General features: G+C 44.2%; 1 protein-coding gene across 4 annotated transcripts in view; it reads right to left on the bottom strand.

Annotated features, from left to right (window-relative positions):
- Positions 1-13,166: 13,166 nt before the first annotated feature.
- The window catches only part of brat1 (BRCA1-associated ATM activator 1), a 37,812-nt gene continuing 32,074 nt past the window's right edge, over positions 13,167-18,904 (bottom strand). For 3 of the 4 annotated variants that reach the window (XM_078240076.1, XM_078240079.1, XM_078240077.1), the window contains one exon: positions 16,652-17,502. In XM_078240076.1, the coding sequence (XP_078096202.1) occupies positions 16,822-17,502 (681 nt within the window). In that variant the 3' untranslated portion in view covers positions 16,652-16,821. Of the gene's footprint in view, positions 13,537-16,651; positions 17,503-18,904 lie in introns of those variants that run through there. The other variant, XM_078240078.1, reaches the window with a different exon arrangement.

The following is an 18,904-nucleotide window of genomic DNA, read 5'->3' as shown; positions in this document are numbered from 1 at the left end:
CCCAGGCACTATATGTTCCACTGTAATAGCAGAGAATCGGGGCAGCCCTTTATTGTCAAGCAACGGATTATTTGCTTGCCTTCTTTGTGTCTCTGCTGCTATGGAATATCTGTCAATATGGAAATGTTACAGTAACAAGCAGAGGATTATAGTTGTGCTATTCGCAGCACAGCAGCTAGATAACACAGCTATAGAAAGATTCACTTCCATTTCATTTCCATGCAGAGAAAGACAGCCGTGATGAATAGATGTTGATTCAAACTGGAGGGAAATTTACGATGTTAGGTGTCAGGATCAATGGTGGTTCTGACAAATATTAATGATGAGGACTGGTGCACAAGGACAATCTAAAAGTGCGCCAGAAACACAAAACTTGGAAATGCTGTAAACAGTAAGGTGGGCAATAGCAGGCTATGGGAGGACTCTGACAGACTTGCCTCGGAAAAGCAGCCAGAATGATCAAGGACCCCATGCACCTCAGACATACTCTCTTCCACCTTCCTCCGTCGGGAAAAGGATACAAATGTCTAAGGTTACGTACCAACCGACTCAAGAACAGCTTCTTCCCTGCTGCCATCAGACTTTTGAATGAACCTACTTTGTATTAATCTTTCTCTACATCCTAGCTATGACTGTAACTACATTCTGCACTCTCTCCTTTCCTTCTCCTCTAAGTACTCAATGAACAATATAATTTATCTGTACAGCGTGCAAGAAACAATACTTTTCACTGTACACCAATACATGTGATAATAATAAATCAGATCAAAGAGATGGACACGCATGGTGGGGGAAATCTGACATAAAAGGTGGACTGATACACTTTGGAAAGAGGAGAGGCAGTGTATAAACAAAGTGTTACATTTCCAAAGGGCTGGCAGGAAATGGAGAGCTGATGGTCCACACAGCCCCCTCTTTGATGTTGAAGGGATGAGTTAATATGACTGTTAGAAAATGCAAATGGGAAATTTGTCTTGATTAATATGGGAAAAGAGTAGAAAAAAGTGGTGGCACAGAGGTTAGCACTGCTGCCGCACAGCGCCAGGGACCCGGGTTCAATTCTGGCCTCAGGTCACTGTCTGTGTGGAGTCTGTATGTTCTCCCTGTCTCTGCGTGGGTTTCCTCCGGGTGCCCCGATTTCTTCCCACACTCCAAAGATGTGTGGGTTAGGTGGATTGGCCATGCTAAACTGCCCCTTAGTGTCAAGGGGACTAGAAGGGTAAATAACTGAGGTTACGGGGTTAGGGCCTGGGCGGGATTGTTGTCGGTGCAGGCTCGATGGGCCGAATGGCCTCTTCCTGCACTGTAGGGTTCTATAAAAGAAAAAATTCTATAAAAAGTATTTATAAATCACTGTTTAGATCTCAGATAGAGTACAGTGTCTAACTTGATCACTTCCGCAAAGATGGAAAACAATGGGGATTTACCAGAACGATGACATGGAGAATGTTCAGTTAGAATCATAGAATCCCTACAGTGCAGGAGGAGGCCATCTGGCCCATTGAGCCTGCACTGACAACAATCCCACCCTGGCCCTATCCCCATAATCCCACATATTTACCCCAGCTTGTCCCCCTGACAATAAGGGGCAATTTTAGCATGGCCAATCCACCTGACCTGCACATCTTTGGACTGGGAGGAAACCAGAGCACCCGGAGGAAAAACACGCAGACAGTGCAAGGGAGAACGTGCAAACTCCACACAGACAGTTACCCAAGCCAGGAATTGAACCCAGGTCCCTGGTGCTGTGAGGCTGCAGTGCCAACCACTGTGCCACCCTCTGTAGAGAGTGGAGAAGCAGGAATTGTTATATTTAAAGCAGGGAAGATTAGAGGGTGATTTGCTCGGAGTTCAAATGAGAACAAATACCTGCAGTGCAGAGCTCATATCTATCATACACCTCAAAATACATTGCTTAACAAATGTGACAATCAGACCAATAAAACAGAAATGTGGGTTAGCAGATTTTCAGTCTCACAGATACTCTGTGATGATGCATCGTGGGTGGCACGATGGCACAGTGGTTAGCACTGCTGCCTCACAGCACAGCTCCCACCATACTGCCGTTGTTGAATTGCTACATTCCTGAGATGCAGGCACACCCACAGTGCTGTTAGGGAAGGACTTCTAAGATTTTGACCCAGCGACAGTGAAGAAACGGCGATATATTTCCAAGTCACAAAACCTCAAAGATCCGCAAGACCGAGGCTGGAATAAGTGCGAGAAGCAAGTTCCCGGTCTCGAGCAATGAAGTTTATGATGACACCAAGTTCTTCTGTTGCACCCTTTCACACAGCTCAATAAAAGTGAAGGAAAGTGAAGGAATGACAGTATTCAGGAAAACATGGAAATGGGGGTCAAGTTAACATAGAGAGATCACAGGATTGGAGAGACCACAAGAGATAAGAAGGTTGAGGAGATGCTTGGTGGCACAGTGTTTAGCACTGCTGCCTCACAGCGCCAGGGACCCAGGTTCAATTCTGGCCTTGGGTGACTGTCTGGTGTGCAGTCTGCACATTCTCACTGTGTCTGCGTGTGTTTCCTCTCACACTCCAAAGTTGTGGAGGTTCATAGAATCATAGAAATCATAGAAACCCTACAGTGCAGAAGGAGGCCATTCGGCCCATCGAGTCTGCACCGACCACAATCCCACCCAGGCCCTACCCCCACATATTTTACCCACTAATTCCTCTAACCTACGCATCCCAGGACTCTAAGGGGCAATTTTTTTAACCTGGCCAATCAACCTAACCCGCACATCTTTGGACTGTGGGAGGAAACCGGAGCACCCGGAGGAAACCCACGCAGACACGAGGAGAATGTGCAAACTCCACACAGACAGTGACCCGAGCCGGGAATCGAACCCGGGACCCTGGAGCTGTGAAGCAGCAGTGCTAACCACTGTGCTACCGTGCCGCCCCTCAGGTTGGATGGGTTGGCCATGCTAAATTGCCCCTCAGTGTCTCAAGATGTGTAGCTTAGGGGGCTTAGCCATGGGAAATGTGTGGGGTTACGGGGATAGGGTGTGGGTGGGCCTGGGTAAGATGCTTTGTTGGAGAGTCAGTGCAACCTCGATGGGCTGAATGGCCTTCTTCTGCACTGAGGGGATTCTATGATTCTAGGCTGGTTCTATATGAAGGGAGATGGTTACTGGGAATCTCTTCATCTTATCTTTGAGGCATCAGTCTGGAATTCTCTCCCATATCAATGTGACTGGGGCAAGATTCTGCACAAGGTCATTTTGCTTCTTTCACCAGCGTCAACTGTTCAGTTCCAATGGGCTGCTTCTCCCACAGTAGGTTCACCTGTAGCTATTTCATTATTAAATCTTACTAACTTATTACTCAAAATTAAGACAAGGCTGTGCGGAATACCTTTCCAGAGAAGTAAACATCCATTTACACAGTAAGAGGAGCATCAGTGCTTGGAGACGGCAACTGCAGGAAATTAAACACATCCCATTAATCTTAGACAATATTTCATTTGTACTGCCATTTGTTCAAAACCAACTTTTATAAGGTTTTTACTTAAAGAAATTTGTAATAAACATCTGACAGATTAGTTATCTACAATGCATCAGCATTACCTCCTCATATTATGAATGAAAGGAAAATAAGTAAACATTGTCCATGTTCTCGCATGGTGGTGTTCTGGAATCTTTTTTAGATTTGAAAGATTACCGCATTGAGGTCTTCCATTGTCAATTGTTACATCACATTTCTCTTTTCTCTTTGGGGGCTGTAGCTCCAAGCAGTGTCCCTACTTCAGTATCTTACTTGGGGAGGTGGTGGCACAGTGGTAATGTCAGTGGGCTAGCAGTCTACATAGGAACATAGGAATTAGGAGCAAAAGTAGGCAAGTTCAGTCCTTCGAGCCTGCTCCGCCATTCAATCAGATCATGGCTAATCTCACTCTGGTCTCAAATTCACCTCCCCAGCTGTTCCCCATATCCTTTATCCCTTTTTAAAATCAGAAATATATCTATCTCCTTCTTGCAACCATTCAACGATTCAAACTCCACCGCGCTATGGGGCAGTGAGTTCCACAAATTCATCACCCTTTGCAAGAAATAGTTCCTCCTCATCTCAGTTTTAAATCTACTGCCTCTCAACCTATACCTGTGACCTCTTTGTTAGAATGTAACCAATGAGAACATTGGATCTGTTGTAGTGTGACCAATGGTAACAAGCTGTAAATGTCAGCTGACCCAATAAACCATGTAACCAAAATGATGTGGTGGTCAGCTGACCAGCTAACTCAGTATGAAAAGGAACCTGTTGCGAATTAGGGAGTGCTTGGAATGGTCCAGGGTGAGGCCTCAAGTGTTGGAGTAACAAAGTTTCCTTATCAAACCTTTTTCTTTGATTTATAAGCTGGAGTAAGTTTCATTTTATTGCCTACAACTGAAGAGTTCCTTTTGGAGGATCGACACTCTTGTTCTAGATTGCCCCATTAGAGGAAACATTTGGTTCATATTTACTCTATCAATCCCTTTTAGTATTTTATATACCTCAATCAGATCCCCTCTCATCCAACTGAACTCCAGTGAGTACAAGCCCAAACTGTTTAATCTCTCCTCATACATCAACGGGGCATAGAGTATAAAAGTTGGGGTCTGATGTTGCAGATGTATAGAACGTTGGTTCGGCCGCATTTGGAATACTGCGTCCAGTTCTGGTCGCCACACTACCAGAAGGACGTGGAGGCTTTGGAGAGAGTACAGAGGAGGTTTACCAGGATGTTGCCTGGTATGGAGGGGCTTGGTTATGAGGAGAGATTGGGGAAACTGGGGTTGTTCTCCTTGGAAAGACGGAGGATGAGGGGAGACTTAATAGAGGTGTATAAAATTATGAAAGGCATAGATAGGGTGAACGGTGGGAAGCTTTTCCCCGGGTCGGTGGTGACGTTCACGAGGGGTCATAGGTTCAAGGTGAAGGGGGGGAGGTTTAACACAGATATCAGAAGGACATATTTCACACAGAGGGTCGTGGGGGCCTGGAATGTGTTGCCGGGCAAGGTGGTGGAGGCGGACACACTGGGAACGTTTAAGACTTATCTAGACAGCTATATGAACGGAGTGGGAATGGAGGGATACAAAAGAGTGATCTAGTTTGGACCAGGGAGCGGCGCGGGCTAATTGTTCCTGGTTTCTCGTTTCAAGGCTTCATTCTACGATCATCTTGCTGGTGCCAGTACAGAGTGATACTGCGGATAGTTGGGAACCTGTCTCGGGGGCAGGGGATTCATATGGTGTTCGTGGAAGTGGAAATGACTAGGGTTGGGAAGCATTTTCCGATCGGGGCCATTGTGATCTCCTGGACTCGTTTCGATCGCCTCAGGGGGTCGGAGAGGAATTTCCCAGATTTTTTTTTCCCCATATTGGCCCTGGGGTTTTTCACTCTGGGTTTTCGCCTCTCCCTGGAGATCACATGGTCTGGAATGGGGGGGTGGGGGTAAGTTAATAGGTTGTAATGAACAAAGCATCGTAGCTGTGAGGGACAGCTCGGTGGATAGGATATTGGTATGTAGATAGGCTGGAAAATTGGGTGGGGATCCTGGATTCAGGATTCAATCCTGGACTGGGGAGCGGCGCGGGCTTGGAGGGCCGAAGGGCCTGTTCCTGTGCTGTATTGTTCTTTGTTCTTTGTTCTTTCATCCCCAGAATCAATCTGGTGAACATCCTCTGAACTGCCTCCAATGCCACCACATCCTTCCTCAAATAAGGAGACCAAAACTGGACACAATACTCCAGATGTGGTCTGGAGGCCCAGATTACCTCTTTGGGTTCAAATCCCACCACAGCCAACTGATAGAATTTAAATTCAATTAATGAATTTGGGACGTAAAGTGAGTCATCAATGATGGTAGCCACATGAATTCTATCAAAGACCCATCTGGTTCCTGAATGTCTTTAGGGAAGGAAGTCTGCTGTCCGTACCTGGTCTGGCCTGTCTACCTCTGACTTCACACACACAGAAATGGGTAACTACCCTCTGAAATGGCCTTGTAAGACAATCGGTTCAAAGGGAAATTCGGGATGAGCTGCCCTTGCCAGCAATACTCCTTGCCCATGAAAGAATAAAGAACAATTTCAGGAAAGGAGGGTTGTGGCATATAGCAGAATATTAGGGTAGCATAGTGGTTAGCACTGCTGCCTCACATTGCCAGGGTCCTAGGTTCGATTCCCAGCTTGGGTCGCTGTCTGTGTGGAGAGGTGTAAACCTTCTCCCCGTGTCTGCATAGGTTTCCTTTGGGTGCTCCAGTTGCCTCCCACACTCCAAAGATGTGCAGGTTATGTGGTGTAAAAGGGTGTTTAGAATAATTTGGGATTAAAAGACTAACAGGTCAGGGAAGATTAAATTAGAGTGAGTCACAAAATGCCTGGAATATAGTTTACAAAGGTACTGTTTGCATAGTCACATATAACCACTGTTAGAGAATTTAGACATGTATTTTTGAATATTCTGCATTAAAACCATATACCTTGGTCAATAGCTCAATGCTCTGAGGCACGATGGAATGTAGTCAAGTAAAAAGAACCAAATTCCTCAACACAATGCAGTTACTGAGTGATGGGAAAAGCAATTCTTATCAGTGTCTCTAGACGATCCTAATGAATTCTTAAGTGGGCAAATGGCTTTAGAAAATTGTATAATTGTGATACTGAGAGTGATGTAATTTCACAGTGATTTGGAACTGCCTCAAATCTCTCTCCTTCATAAGTTGACAAGGCCTGGAAATTAAAGGAAATCTTTAACCAGAAAACTGTCTCTGCGAATCTTTGTGTTCACTGAGCCATAATTAAGTGAAAGCCAGCTTAATAGTTAGCACCTGAAAGAAACTCCAACAGATTGGCGCTACGAGCAGGGTTTGAACCTGCATGGGGAAACCCCATTGCTCTGGTTATCTCCCACACTCCAAAGATGTGCAGATTAGATGGATTGGCCACGATAAATTCCCCTTAGTGTCCCAAGATGTGTAGTTTAAGGGGATTACCGGTAAATATGTGGAGTTACGGAGTTACGGTGGGGGTGGGCCTTGATGAGATGTTCTTTGGAGAGTCAGTACAGACTTGACAGACCAAATGATCACCTTCTGCACTGTAGGGATTCTATGAAATTCTAAGAAAATTAAAGTGAGGGCTTCATAGTATATCAGTGGGATATATCAGTGTTAGTGATAAGTGTGGGATATTTCAGAGTGTTACTGTGCTTGGTGACTGTCACTGGCTCCTGGTAAAGCAAAACCACAATTTTATGATCCTTATTCTTGTTTTCAAATCCTTCCTCATCCCTCACTATGTCTGTAACCTCCTCCCATTCTACAAAACCTTTGAGCTCTCTTCATTCTTCCAATTCTGGCCTCTTAACCATCCCCACATCCATTTGTCCTGGCCTTGCTTGCAGCTATCTTGGCCTTAGGGTCTGCAATTGTCATCTGAAACCTCTTGGTCGAGCTGCCTCTTCTTTTCATAAGCTACTATGGTCAAGCTTCAGGTCGTGTAGTCTGATATCTCTGTGAGGCCAAATCCTTTTTATTCACTTGTGTTAAGCACATTGGGAAATTTCAATATACTAAGTTAAAGTTTATTTATTAGTGTCACAAGTCGGCTTACATTAACACTGCAGTGAAGTTACTGTGAAAATCCCCTAGTCGCCACACTGCAGCCTGTTCGGGTACACTGAGGGAGGATTTAGCATGGCTAATGCATCTAACCAGCATGTTTTTTAGACTGTGGGAGGAAACCCACGCAGACACGGGGAGAATGTGCAAACTCCGCACAGGCAGTGACCCAAGCTGGGAATCGAACCCAGGTCGCTGGCGCTGTGATGCAGCAGTGCTAACCACTGTGCTACCATGCCACCCAATATATTAAATGTGCTATATGACTTTAAGTTATTGATGTATGTCAGAGCGTTAGAATAATGAATGTGAAATAAATCCCAGTGTTACCGTGAAAAATAGAAGATTCAGTAAAAGTGTTAAATTGATGGTTCCAAAGTATTACCAGTGATGTGAGTTGGATATATAAGTGTTACAGTGAGGGATGAGGGTATGAGAGTGTGTTACAATGAGGGATGAGCCAATCAAGGGGGCTGCTTTATCTTTGATGCTGTTGAGCTTCTTGAGTGTTGTTGGAGCTGCACCCATCCAGGCAAGTGGAGAGTATTCCATCACACTCCTGACTTGTGCCTTGTAGGTGATGGACAGACTTTGGAGGAGTCATGAATGGTGCTGAACATTGTGTAATGATGAGTGACCTTATGATGGAAGGAAGGTCATTGATGAAACAGCTGAAGATGGTTGGGCCGAGGATACTACCATGAGGAATTCTTTCAGTGATGTCCTGGAGCTGAGATGATTGATCCCCAATCACCACCACTTTTGTTCCATTTATGACTCCAACCAGTGAAGGATTTCCCCCCTGATTCGCACTGAGTCCAATTTGTTAGGGCTCCTCGATGCCACACTTGGTAAACTGCTACTTTGATGTGAAAGGTTTTCTTGCAGTCTGTGTTGCAATTCTTGAATCCTTTTCCCAAATATAAATTTACTGTCACATTGTGATGTAACGCACAGATAATGTTAATTCAGGCAGTCTCTGAAATCTGTGTGAACATCTGCAGGTTTATAAATAACCAATTGGATATTTTCCTTTCACATTCACAATAATGCTGTGAAGATTTGTACTGACTGGTTTGTTTAATAGTCAGAGTGGGAACACCCATGGGGTGTACACAAGCTAACACTGCGTTATATTGTTACTGCTCTTAATGTGAATGACTCATACTGAATAGATATATCTGAGGATATTTGTAACTGGATGCTAAGAATGGGTACTCGGACCTTTCTGTGATTGTTTGGTGAATTGATTGGTGAATCTAGAAAGATGAGAATATAACATGCATGGTAGAGGGGAGGGTTAAAGAGGAATGGGGGTCAGGGGTGGGGTGTCGAGGGAGTAAGAGGCCCAGAAACAGGAGAAACACCAGATCTCTCTCCCAGGCCTTGTAAAGCAGAGGAGAATGGACACCGAGGTCAAAGGATTGGAATGGGCAGCAGCATGTTCTGGGGCTGGAGAATATTGTGAAGGTAGGCTTGAGGCCATGGAAGGTGCGATAGATAATCATACAAATTTCAGACTGCTTGTGTTTTAGTAGAAATGGGATCAAGTGGGTCCCATGGGACTTAAGTTCAGAGACGGAATGAGGGGAATGGGGGAAGAAACGAGAGTGAGATACATGCAATCATGTTTGGGTTTGGGGTAGACCAGGAGAAGTGGGTTGTTGAACAAAGAAGATGGAAACAGTACTGAACAAATGAGTGGCACGGTGGTTAGCACTGCTGCCTCACAGCTCCAGGGAACCGGATTCCATTCCAGCCTCAGGTCACTGCCTATGTGGAGTTTGCGCATTCTCCCCGTGTCTGCATGGGTTCCTCCCACAGTCCAAAGATTTGTGGGTTAGGTTGATTGGCCATGCTAAATTGCCACTCAGTATCTCAAGATTTGTAGGTTAGGGGGATTAGCGGGGTAAATACATGGGGTCATGGGGATAGGGTCTAGGTGGGCTGCTCTGTGACCATGTTGGTGCAGACTCGATGGGCCAGATGGCCTCCTTCTGCACTATACCATAGAATCATAAAATCCTACAGTGCAGAAGGAGTCTGCACAGGCCACAATCCCACCCAAGTCCTATCCCCATAACCCCATGCATTTACTGCAGCTAGTCCCCCTGATACTAAGGGTCAATTTAGCATGGCCAATCCACCTAACCCGTACTTCTTTGAAGTGTGGGAGGAAACCGGAGCACCCGGAGGAAACCCACACAGACACAGGGAGAATGTGCAATTTCCACAGTCACCCAAGACAGGAAGCAAACCCGGGTCCCTGGCACTGCGAGACAGCAGTGCTAACCAGTGTGCCACCATGCCGCCCCAAATAGCGGCCAGCATGGGGTGTTGTAGGGAATCTATGATTCTATGAAATGGTTTTAATCAGTGGCAAAATAGTTCAGAAACTGCTCGTTTGCTATTAAGGGAGGGTGAGGGGAGCGATTTGAAAAGACAGCTAGCAGTGGAGAAAAGGATTTCCTTTCTTTTCCTGGATGATCAGGAGTTAATTGATAATCCTTCACAGAGGTGAAGAAACCTGGGACGACTTGGTGTGAATCAGCAGGGGTGATGATTGATGACTAAACCACTCATGCAAGAGATAAACTGAAGGCTAACTCTTGGAGCAGAGATATGGATTGTACCGGAGGTCAGTATGGCAGAGAATAAATGTTTAAAGGGAAGGATACCAAAGGTGAATAATGAGTTGAACAGTGTTGTTTGTCAAGGAGGCAACTGGTGGTTGGAAGGTTCAATTTGAAGTAACGTATGCGTGTATGTGTGTGTGACGTGGGTTTCAAAAGTGAACTGAAGATCAAGTGGAGTTGAAAGTGGGTAATGATGGCTTGGGAGTGGTATAGCCAAAGCAGGGTGTTTCCAGTAAGTGACAATGCACTGCCAGAGAGCCAAAAGTTTCATTACATCAGTACAAATGTCCACAATTATGCTGTGGATCATTTAGGGTCTTGTGGAAATGGTCAAGAACTTCAAGTTTCCAAATCACCAACAACCTGTCCTGGTCCCTCCACACCGACGCTATAGTTAAGAAAACCTACTAACGCCTCTACTTTCTCAGAAGGCTAAGGAAATTCGGCATGTCAGCTATGACTCTCACCAATTTTTACAGATGCACCATAGAAAGCATCCTTTCTGGTTGTATCACAGCTTGGTATGACTCCTGCTCTGTCCAAGACCGCAAGAAACTACAAAAGGTTATGAATGAAGCCTAGTCCATCACGCAAACCAACTTCCCATCCGTTGACTCTGTCTACATTTCCCGCTGCCTCGGAAAAGCAGCCAGCATAATCAAGGGCCCCATGCACCCCGGACATTCTCTTTTCCACTTTCTTCCATTGGGAAAAAAATGCAGAAGTCTGAAAACATGTACCAACCGACTCAAGAACAGCTTCTTGATAAAAGCAAATTACTGCAGATGCTGGAATCTGAAGCCAAAAGAGAAAATGCTGGAAAATCTCAACAGGTCTGGCAGCATCTGCAAGGAGAGAAAAGAGCTTTGACAAAGAGTCATCTGGACTCGAAACGTTAGCTCTTTTTTCTCCTCACTGTTGCTGCCAAACCTGCCAAGAACAGCTTCTTACCCGCTGCGATCAGACTTTTGAATGGGCCCACCTTGTATTAAATTGATCTTTCTCTACAACCTAGCTGTGACTGTAACACTATATTCTGCACCCTCTCCTTTCCTTCTCCCCTACGTACTCTATGAATGGTATGCCTTATCTGTATAGTGCGCAAGAAACAACACTTTTCACTGTATACCAATACATGCAATTATAATAAATCAAATCAAATGAACAAGTTTCAATGGTTCAGTTATTTGGAAGTAGCTCCAGCTGCTGAAAGTATTGGCTGCCTATCTTCTGCACCTTGCTATAACACAGTCAGTATGGAAGAAATGCTCCATTGAATTCAGTGAAGAAGATGCTGGGAGGTGTGCCTGAACTGACCAGGAGCCCTCTGTTGTCCTCCTCAATGTGGACCAACTGCTTAAATCAGACAATCAGTCTCGTCAGAAAGTTTGGTAATGAACTCAAGTCCTGCATGATGATACCGTACTTCGCCTTCTGTGCTTGCTTATTAACTTACAATAAAATAGTTTTGTCATCACTGAGTATCTATTTAGAATTATAATTGCAGCATTTTGAATTTGTAAATAATGGATTTTGGCAAGGAATCCACTACAAAGGGTCGTGAACATAGCCCAGTCCATCACACAAACCAGCCTCCCATCCACTGGCACTGTCTACACTTCCCACTGCCTCGGAAAAGCAGCCAGCATAATCAAGGACCCTACGCATCCTGGACATACTCTCTTCCACCTTCTTCCATCAGGAAAAAGATACAAAAGTCTGAGTTCACGTACCAACCGAATCAAGAACAGCTTCTTCCCTGCTGCCATCAGACTTTTGAATGGACCTACCTTGCATTAAGTTGATTTTTCTTTACACCCTAGCTATGACTGTAACACTACATTCTGCACTCTCTCCTTCCCTTTTCTATGAACGTATGCTTTGTCTGTATAGTGCGCAAGAAACAATACTTTGCACTGTATACTAATGTGACAATAATAAATCAAATCAAATCAGATCAAATTAAATATTAAAAAATGTGCAATTATCTTTGGAATTTTTTCCCCCAAAAATATCTTTGGGAACAGGCTCTCATTGAGAACAAATTTGACACAGGCAATGTGGTTAACACTGCTGCCTCACAGTGCCAGGGACCCAGGTTCGATTCTGGGCTTGGGGGAGTGTCTGTGTGGAGTTCGTACATTCTCCTCGTGTCTGCGTGGCTTTCCTCCGGGTGCTCCGGTTTCCTCCCACAGTCTGATGATGTGCGGGTTAGGTGGATTGGCTATGCTAAATTGCTCCTTAGTGTCCAAAGGTGTGTAGGTTAGTTGGATTGGCTATGCTACATTTCCCCTTAATGTCCAAAGTTGTGTAGGTTCGGGGCATTAGCGGAGTAAATGCATGGAACTATGGAGATAGGGTGGGGGGTGGGCCTTCGTGAGATGCTCTGTTGGAGAGTCAGTGCAAACTTGATGGGCCGCATGCTCTCCTTCTGTAGTGTAGGAATTCTATGTGTTTCTTTGGGAAGAGGAGCATTGCTCCCTATTCAGTTCCAGGACTCTCTGACTACATGAACTGGTTGAAGGTTATATGCTTTTCTTCAATTGCAGTGCCTCACAGAGGTCAAACCATGATTGAAAGTAATAAGAATCAGGCCGCATTACCAGCATCTACTTAAAATGTGAAAAGAAACAGATGTCCCATTTCATGTTGAATAAATGTATCAGCTTCTCAGATTTTCTCCATCAGCCAGCTAACTAGGAACAACACTAGCTAATAAATCTCCATTGGGCTTGTTAACACTAAGGCACTGTTTTTTACAAATGTCCCAACTCAAAGGTAAAAGGCTTAGCTCCAATAACCTCATGAATTTCTATTCGAGGTATTATGATTGATGTATATACATTTATACTTTATGTATACATATGTGTGCGTATAAATACCATTCAAAAAAATGCATATTATTTTCCAAAGTATATTTTAAGCATTTGAGTCTCAGCTCCAGCACCACTTGTAAAAATAAACAGTTGGAAAGAATCGTGACCAGCTTGGCACAATAATATTTTTGTTTAAGCTGTATCAGTAGGCGCACTGACTCTCAGGAATTACTTAGGTCAAAAAACTCTTTAAGGAGTGAGTAGTACCATATGCAGCTGAAATGCTGAACCCTCCGGCTTGATATTATTCGTGTTAATTCTGCACTCTCGGTATGATCAGATTGAATCACTCCTTCCAGCCTGCTCTTCCGTGATGTCCTCAAACCCCACCATTAACGGCAATGCGAAACGAGCCCGTTTGTCCGTGCACAAGCTGAGTTGACAGTGGAGAGTCTGCGATGCTGTGTTGGAGTCAACAAGGATTATTGGCAAGTGCATCAGTATATTACCTTTGCTTTTGACACATATGGAGACAACACAGGCAGTCATTCCTCCTGCAGTCCAAGGATGTGCGGGTTAGGTTGATTAGCTATGCTAAATTGATCCTAGTGTTAGGGGGATTAGCAGAGTAAAGATGTGGGGTTACGAGAATAGGGCCTGGGTGTGATTGTGGTCGGTGCAGACTCGATGGGCCGAATGGCCTCCTTCTGCACTGTAGGGATTATATGATTCTGTGCACTTCATTACATTTACTGAGGTTGTGATCTAATTGTCGATGCAGTTTGCATCTATACACTGAAGTCAAATAGCGAGTTGCACTCCTTTCAAAACCTATGCACTTCTACCGTATCTCAGAAATGCTTCCCAGCGTGTTATTTTTGAAATGCACCGACTGTTTTATGCAGGCAACCAAAAATGCTTTTAACACCGGGCACATTCAATAAAAAGTAATTTCTCTACCATTCAGCGGGGGAATAAAAAGCACAAACATTTTTGGAGGCTTCAAATTCAGCATGCTGAAACTCAGCCGGACATCACCAGATTGTGACTGAAATACAGGGCTGAAATATAGTCAGGCCTGAGGGTGAAACACAAACAGAAAATGTTGGAAGATCTCAACAGGTCTGACAGCATCTGTGGAGAGAGAACAGAGTCAATGTTTCAAGTCTAGATGACTCTTTGTCTGAGCCTCTTTGAGGATGAAACTCCCCTTTTGATGAAAAATTAAGGCTGGTGTTCTCTAAGAACTAACTACTCATTATCAAAATTGTGGGACTATACAGCTTTGAAATGTGAAATCTCTAAAAACAAACTTTCATTGGTGTGTCCATAGAATCCCCATAGTGCAGGAGGCAACCATTCAGGTCATCGGGTCTGCACTGACTCTCTGACAGGGCATCTTAACTAGGCCCACCCTTCTGCCCTATCCCCGTAACCCTGCATGTTTACCATGGCTAACCTACACATCTTTGGACACTACGGGGCAATTTAGCATGGCCAATCCACCTAACCTGCACATCTTTGGACACTATGAGGCAATTGAGCATGGCCAATTCACCTAACCTGCACATCTTTGGACACTAAGGGGCATTGAGCATGGCCAATCCACCAAAACCGCTTATCTTTGGTCACTAAAGGGCAATTTAGCATGGCTTATCCACTAACCCGCACATCTTTGGGCTGTGGGAGGGAGCCGGAGCACCTGGAGGAAACCCAAGCAGACACGGGGGAACGCGCAAACTCCACACAGACACTCAAGGCCGGAATTGAACCCGGGTCCCTGGTCCTGTGAGGCATCAGTGCTAATCACTAGTGCCATAGGAGGGAAACTGATATTCTCCCATTTTTTTATTGAAAAGAGAATTTTAACTCCAGAGACGTCAAAAATCAGAGCTAACCTTGAATCAGAGTGAGGATTATATTGAAAAGCGAGACAGAGGGACGCCAGCACAGAAATCAAGCCAAGCATCTGCTTTGGAAAGTTTTTCTCCTGTTTTCAGTTGCCCCATGGCCAACATTTTTAAATATCCACTGGGCAACGAAAACTGATGATTCATTTTGATATGTTTGAAGTTTAAAGTTTATTTATTAGTGTCACAAGTAGGCTTACATTAACACTGCAATGAAATTACTGTGAAAATTCCCTAGTGACCACACTCCTGCGCCTGTTCGGGTACACTGAGGGAGAATTTAGCATGGCCAATGCACCTAACCAGCATGTGTTTCGGACTGTGGGAGGAAACTAGAGCGCTTGGAGGAAAGCCACGCAGACATGACGAGAACGTGCAGACTCTGCACAGACAGTGACCTAATTTGGGAATCGAACCCGGGTCCCTGGTGCTGGGAGGCAGCAGTGCTAACCACTGTGCCGCTCCCAAGAAGTTACAAGAAATTGTGAATCTACATCAGCATGCACAATATAAAATATTTCTGGTAAATACAAACCTAGTTATATTCATGGGCAGTTTTCAGATATGCTTACTGTGTAATCTGTCTCTCTTTCAGAAACGTTATTGTGGATAGCAGGTACCATATTTTGAAGCAAAAGGAAATAGTAATCATTCTCAAGTCAGGATGGAGCTGACAGGAACATTTGAAGGGTAAAGCTCCTGCTAAATATTTTGACTTCTATTTGTACCCATGTATATTTTACACAGCCTTCATTAATCTTCTGACTGATCAGTCAGTATACATTTATTCGTGCAGTACTAGCTCCATTTGACTTTGAATCGATCTTTTTATCCCACATGCTGCATTTCACCCAAATTCACCAGGCAGAAACATTACCTGTGATAAAGAGGTGCTCCACTTTTTAGCTGAGGTGATAAAACTTTACCAGGTTATCACCCTTAAACATATCAAGGAATTCTTTTTAATACAAGGAATGTACAATTATGTTCCACGATGCAGGTCTTCGTGCTGGTTCATGAAAGACTTTGCACTTATGATCAAGTAAATGAGTTTAAGTGGAAAGAATCAGAGAATCCCTACAGTGCAGGAGGCGGCCATTCGGTCCACCGACAACAATCCCACCCTTGCCCTATCCCTGTAACCCCATGTATTTACCCTGTTAGCAACACCTTCCCCCCTCCCCCCCCCCGACACTCAGGGTCAATTTATCCTGGCCAATCCACCTAACCCGCGCGCTTTGAAACTTGAACTTCGGAAAACTATTGCGATTCAGAGCCCAATTTACACCCAACATTAAAACTCTACCTTGCTGTCGTGTACAGACAGACAAAATACATAGCAGTGCTGCCTCACAGCGCCAGGGACCTGGCTTCAATTCCTGGTTTGGGTCACTGGCTCTGTGGAGTTTGCACGTTCTCCCCCCGACTGCGTGGTTTTCCTCCGGGTGCTCCGGTTTCCTCCCACAGTCTGAAAGACATGCTGGTTAGGTGCATTGACCCGAACAGGCACCGGAGTGTGGTGACTAGGGGAATTTCACAGTAACTTCATTGCAGTGTTAATGTGAGCCTTACCCGTGACCAATAAATAAACTTTTATTTTTACTTGGCAGTTTTCAGTGTGTGTGGAGAAACAAGTTGCCAGAGAAGGTCAGAAAATGCTGTTTTTCATGGAAAAATAATAAAATACATTTATTCGCAAAGCTAGAATATTGAGGTTCATCTCCCGGATTTCACTTTCATTATAATAAAGCTTAGTTTGTACCAGGATTTAGTGGGCATCGTTCATTCCTATTTGAAGAGAATGAAGTATAGCCCACAACAACAACAGCCACTACCTTAGTAACAATCTGCCCCACTGTCTTCAGAATTTTCAGCTGCAGCTAGTATGTCTTGTAATAAAGATCGGAGACTGCTCTCAATGTGATCACTGCTACGAACCAGCTGTTGGTGTTGGAATTCCAAGTCTAGTGCTGTCATAACCTCCAGGACGTCATTGACATTTTGCAAGTTTAAGTTGCTGTTGGAAAGCCAATCGCCAAAACTCTCTCGGTTTGGTTTGAGTCCAGTCGGTTTGTTGTCTGCGTTGTCAGCACCCAGAACAATCCGTTTCAGTTTTATTAGGATCTCACATGCTTTCTGAGCCACTGGTCTGTCACAGTCCCACAAAGCAGAAAATAAGATAGTAAATATTCCTACATTACAGAGAGTCTGCAGAAGGGCATTCACTTGTGTAGAATGTGTGCTGTTGGACAGCATGATTGCGTATGGAGTTATGGATAAGTTGGAAGTTGACAGGTCGATGAAAGCTTCTGCCAGTTCCAGGCTATGAACTTTGACCTCCCAATCCAAATCATTGCTTCCTAGTTTTAAAATAACAGGGACACAATTCTCCAATTCATTTGAACTGAGCATGCGTCTGTTTTTCAGCCAATCGACAAGCACTTTAACTGCAGCCCTCCTGGGAAAACCCTCGGTATCCTCATTCAAAATGTCCAATAAATGGGAGAGAATATCGCCCTGGAAGGCAAAATAGAGAATGTGAAAACAATACCGTTTCTTAAATTCATTTGTTCTTAAAGTTCCCATTGCTAAACAATCAACACAACATTGGGATTTGTATAAATGAGCAGTAGCATACTTTTATTGCAAACCTAAACACACTCCAGGATGCATTTGTCTAATAATACGATTTAATTATTTAGATGTGAACACCACCTTCATTTTTCTTTGATGAATTATAATATTGACTCATACTCCAAAGTAAAACCATGGGCTCCCACTGTTTCTCTTCCTAGAGGGTAGGGTAGAATTTCCATCAACAGTGATGGGACAATAGTGAAATAAAATGAGTGGCCGAAATATACCATGAAAGATCATTCCCGTTATTCCTTCCACGGCAGTGCTGGATGCCAAGGTTGCAGGTCCCTGTTTGGGACTGCTGTGGATGGCATAAAGGCCTTTAAATATAAACATTTTAAATATCTCAAAAAACCTTTGCAACTGAACAAAACGGTGAACTGCACGGGCAAGGGAAAATTATAAGTCTGAAATTCAAATCCTTAACCAATCTCTGCAATTTTGACATTACATCTGACTCAGAGTTGAGCTTTGACCATATATCCATACCACTAAAGCTGTCTATTTCCACTTCCATAACATTGCTCAGCACTGTCCCTGCCTCAGCTCATCTGCACTGAAACGCTGATCTAGATTTGGGTTACCACTAGGCCTGATCTAAATCTCTCCATGGTGACACAGCCCCCTCACCCCAAAGCTCTGACATCTCTTCCAGTCCCTCCTAGATCTATGAATTCCTCTAACTCTGACAGTTTGGAGCATTGCAGATTTTAATCACTCCACTGTTGGTGCCTACACCTTCAGCTTGCAACACCCTAGGCTCTGGAAATCTTTCAGAGGGGAGGGTCTGGGGGGGATACTCTGTCGGACAGTCAGTGCAGACTCGATGTGCCAAATGCCCTCCTCCTGCACTGCAGGGAATTTATGGTTCTGTAAGGGGTAGGCCATTTAGGACTGAGAGGAGGAGGAATTTCTTCATTCAGAGGGTGGTGAATCTTTTGTAATTCTCTATCCCAGAGAATTGTGGAAACTTAGTCACTGATCACAGTTAACCTGTTGGGTTATAGGGATTTTGTGTTTACTGAGAACATTATAGCACAAGATACATTTTGTAACCTGTGTTATCCTTAAAATCTATGTGCATTGGTGAAGATAATTGGGAGTGAAGGAGTACTATATTATAGTCAAACTTTTCATGTTTAATACATGTTTTTTCTCTGCTGCTGAAGGCTAATTGGCCCTCCTGTGTTTTCTGTTCTTCCACGTTTTCCAAAAAAGTAAAAATTATAGTCTTTTGATCCAGGATTCCAGTCTGGTCCTTCCTGACCAGTGGTCACATCAA

Source organism: Mustelus asterias, chromosome 23 (assembly GCF_964213995.1).
Source record: "Mustelus asterias chromosome 23, sMusAst1.hap1.1, whole genome shotgun sequence".
Lineage (NCBI taxonomy): Eukaryota > Metazoa > Chordata > Chondrichthyes > Carcharhiniformes > Triakidae > Mustelus > Mustelus asterias.
The sequence above is the reverse complement of the archived record's forward strand: the minus strand, read 5'-3'. Positions and strand labels throughout refer to the sequence as shown.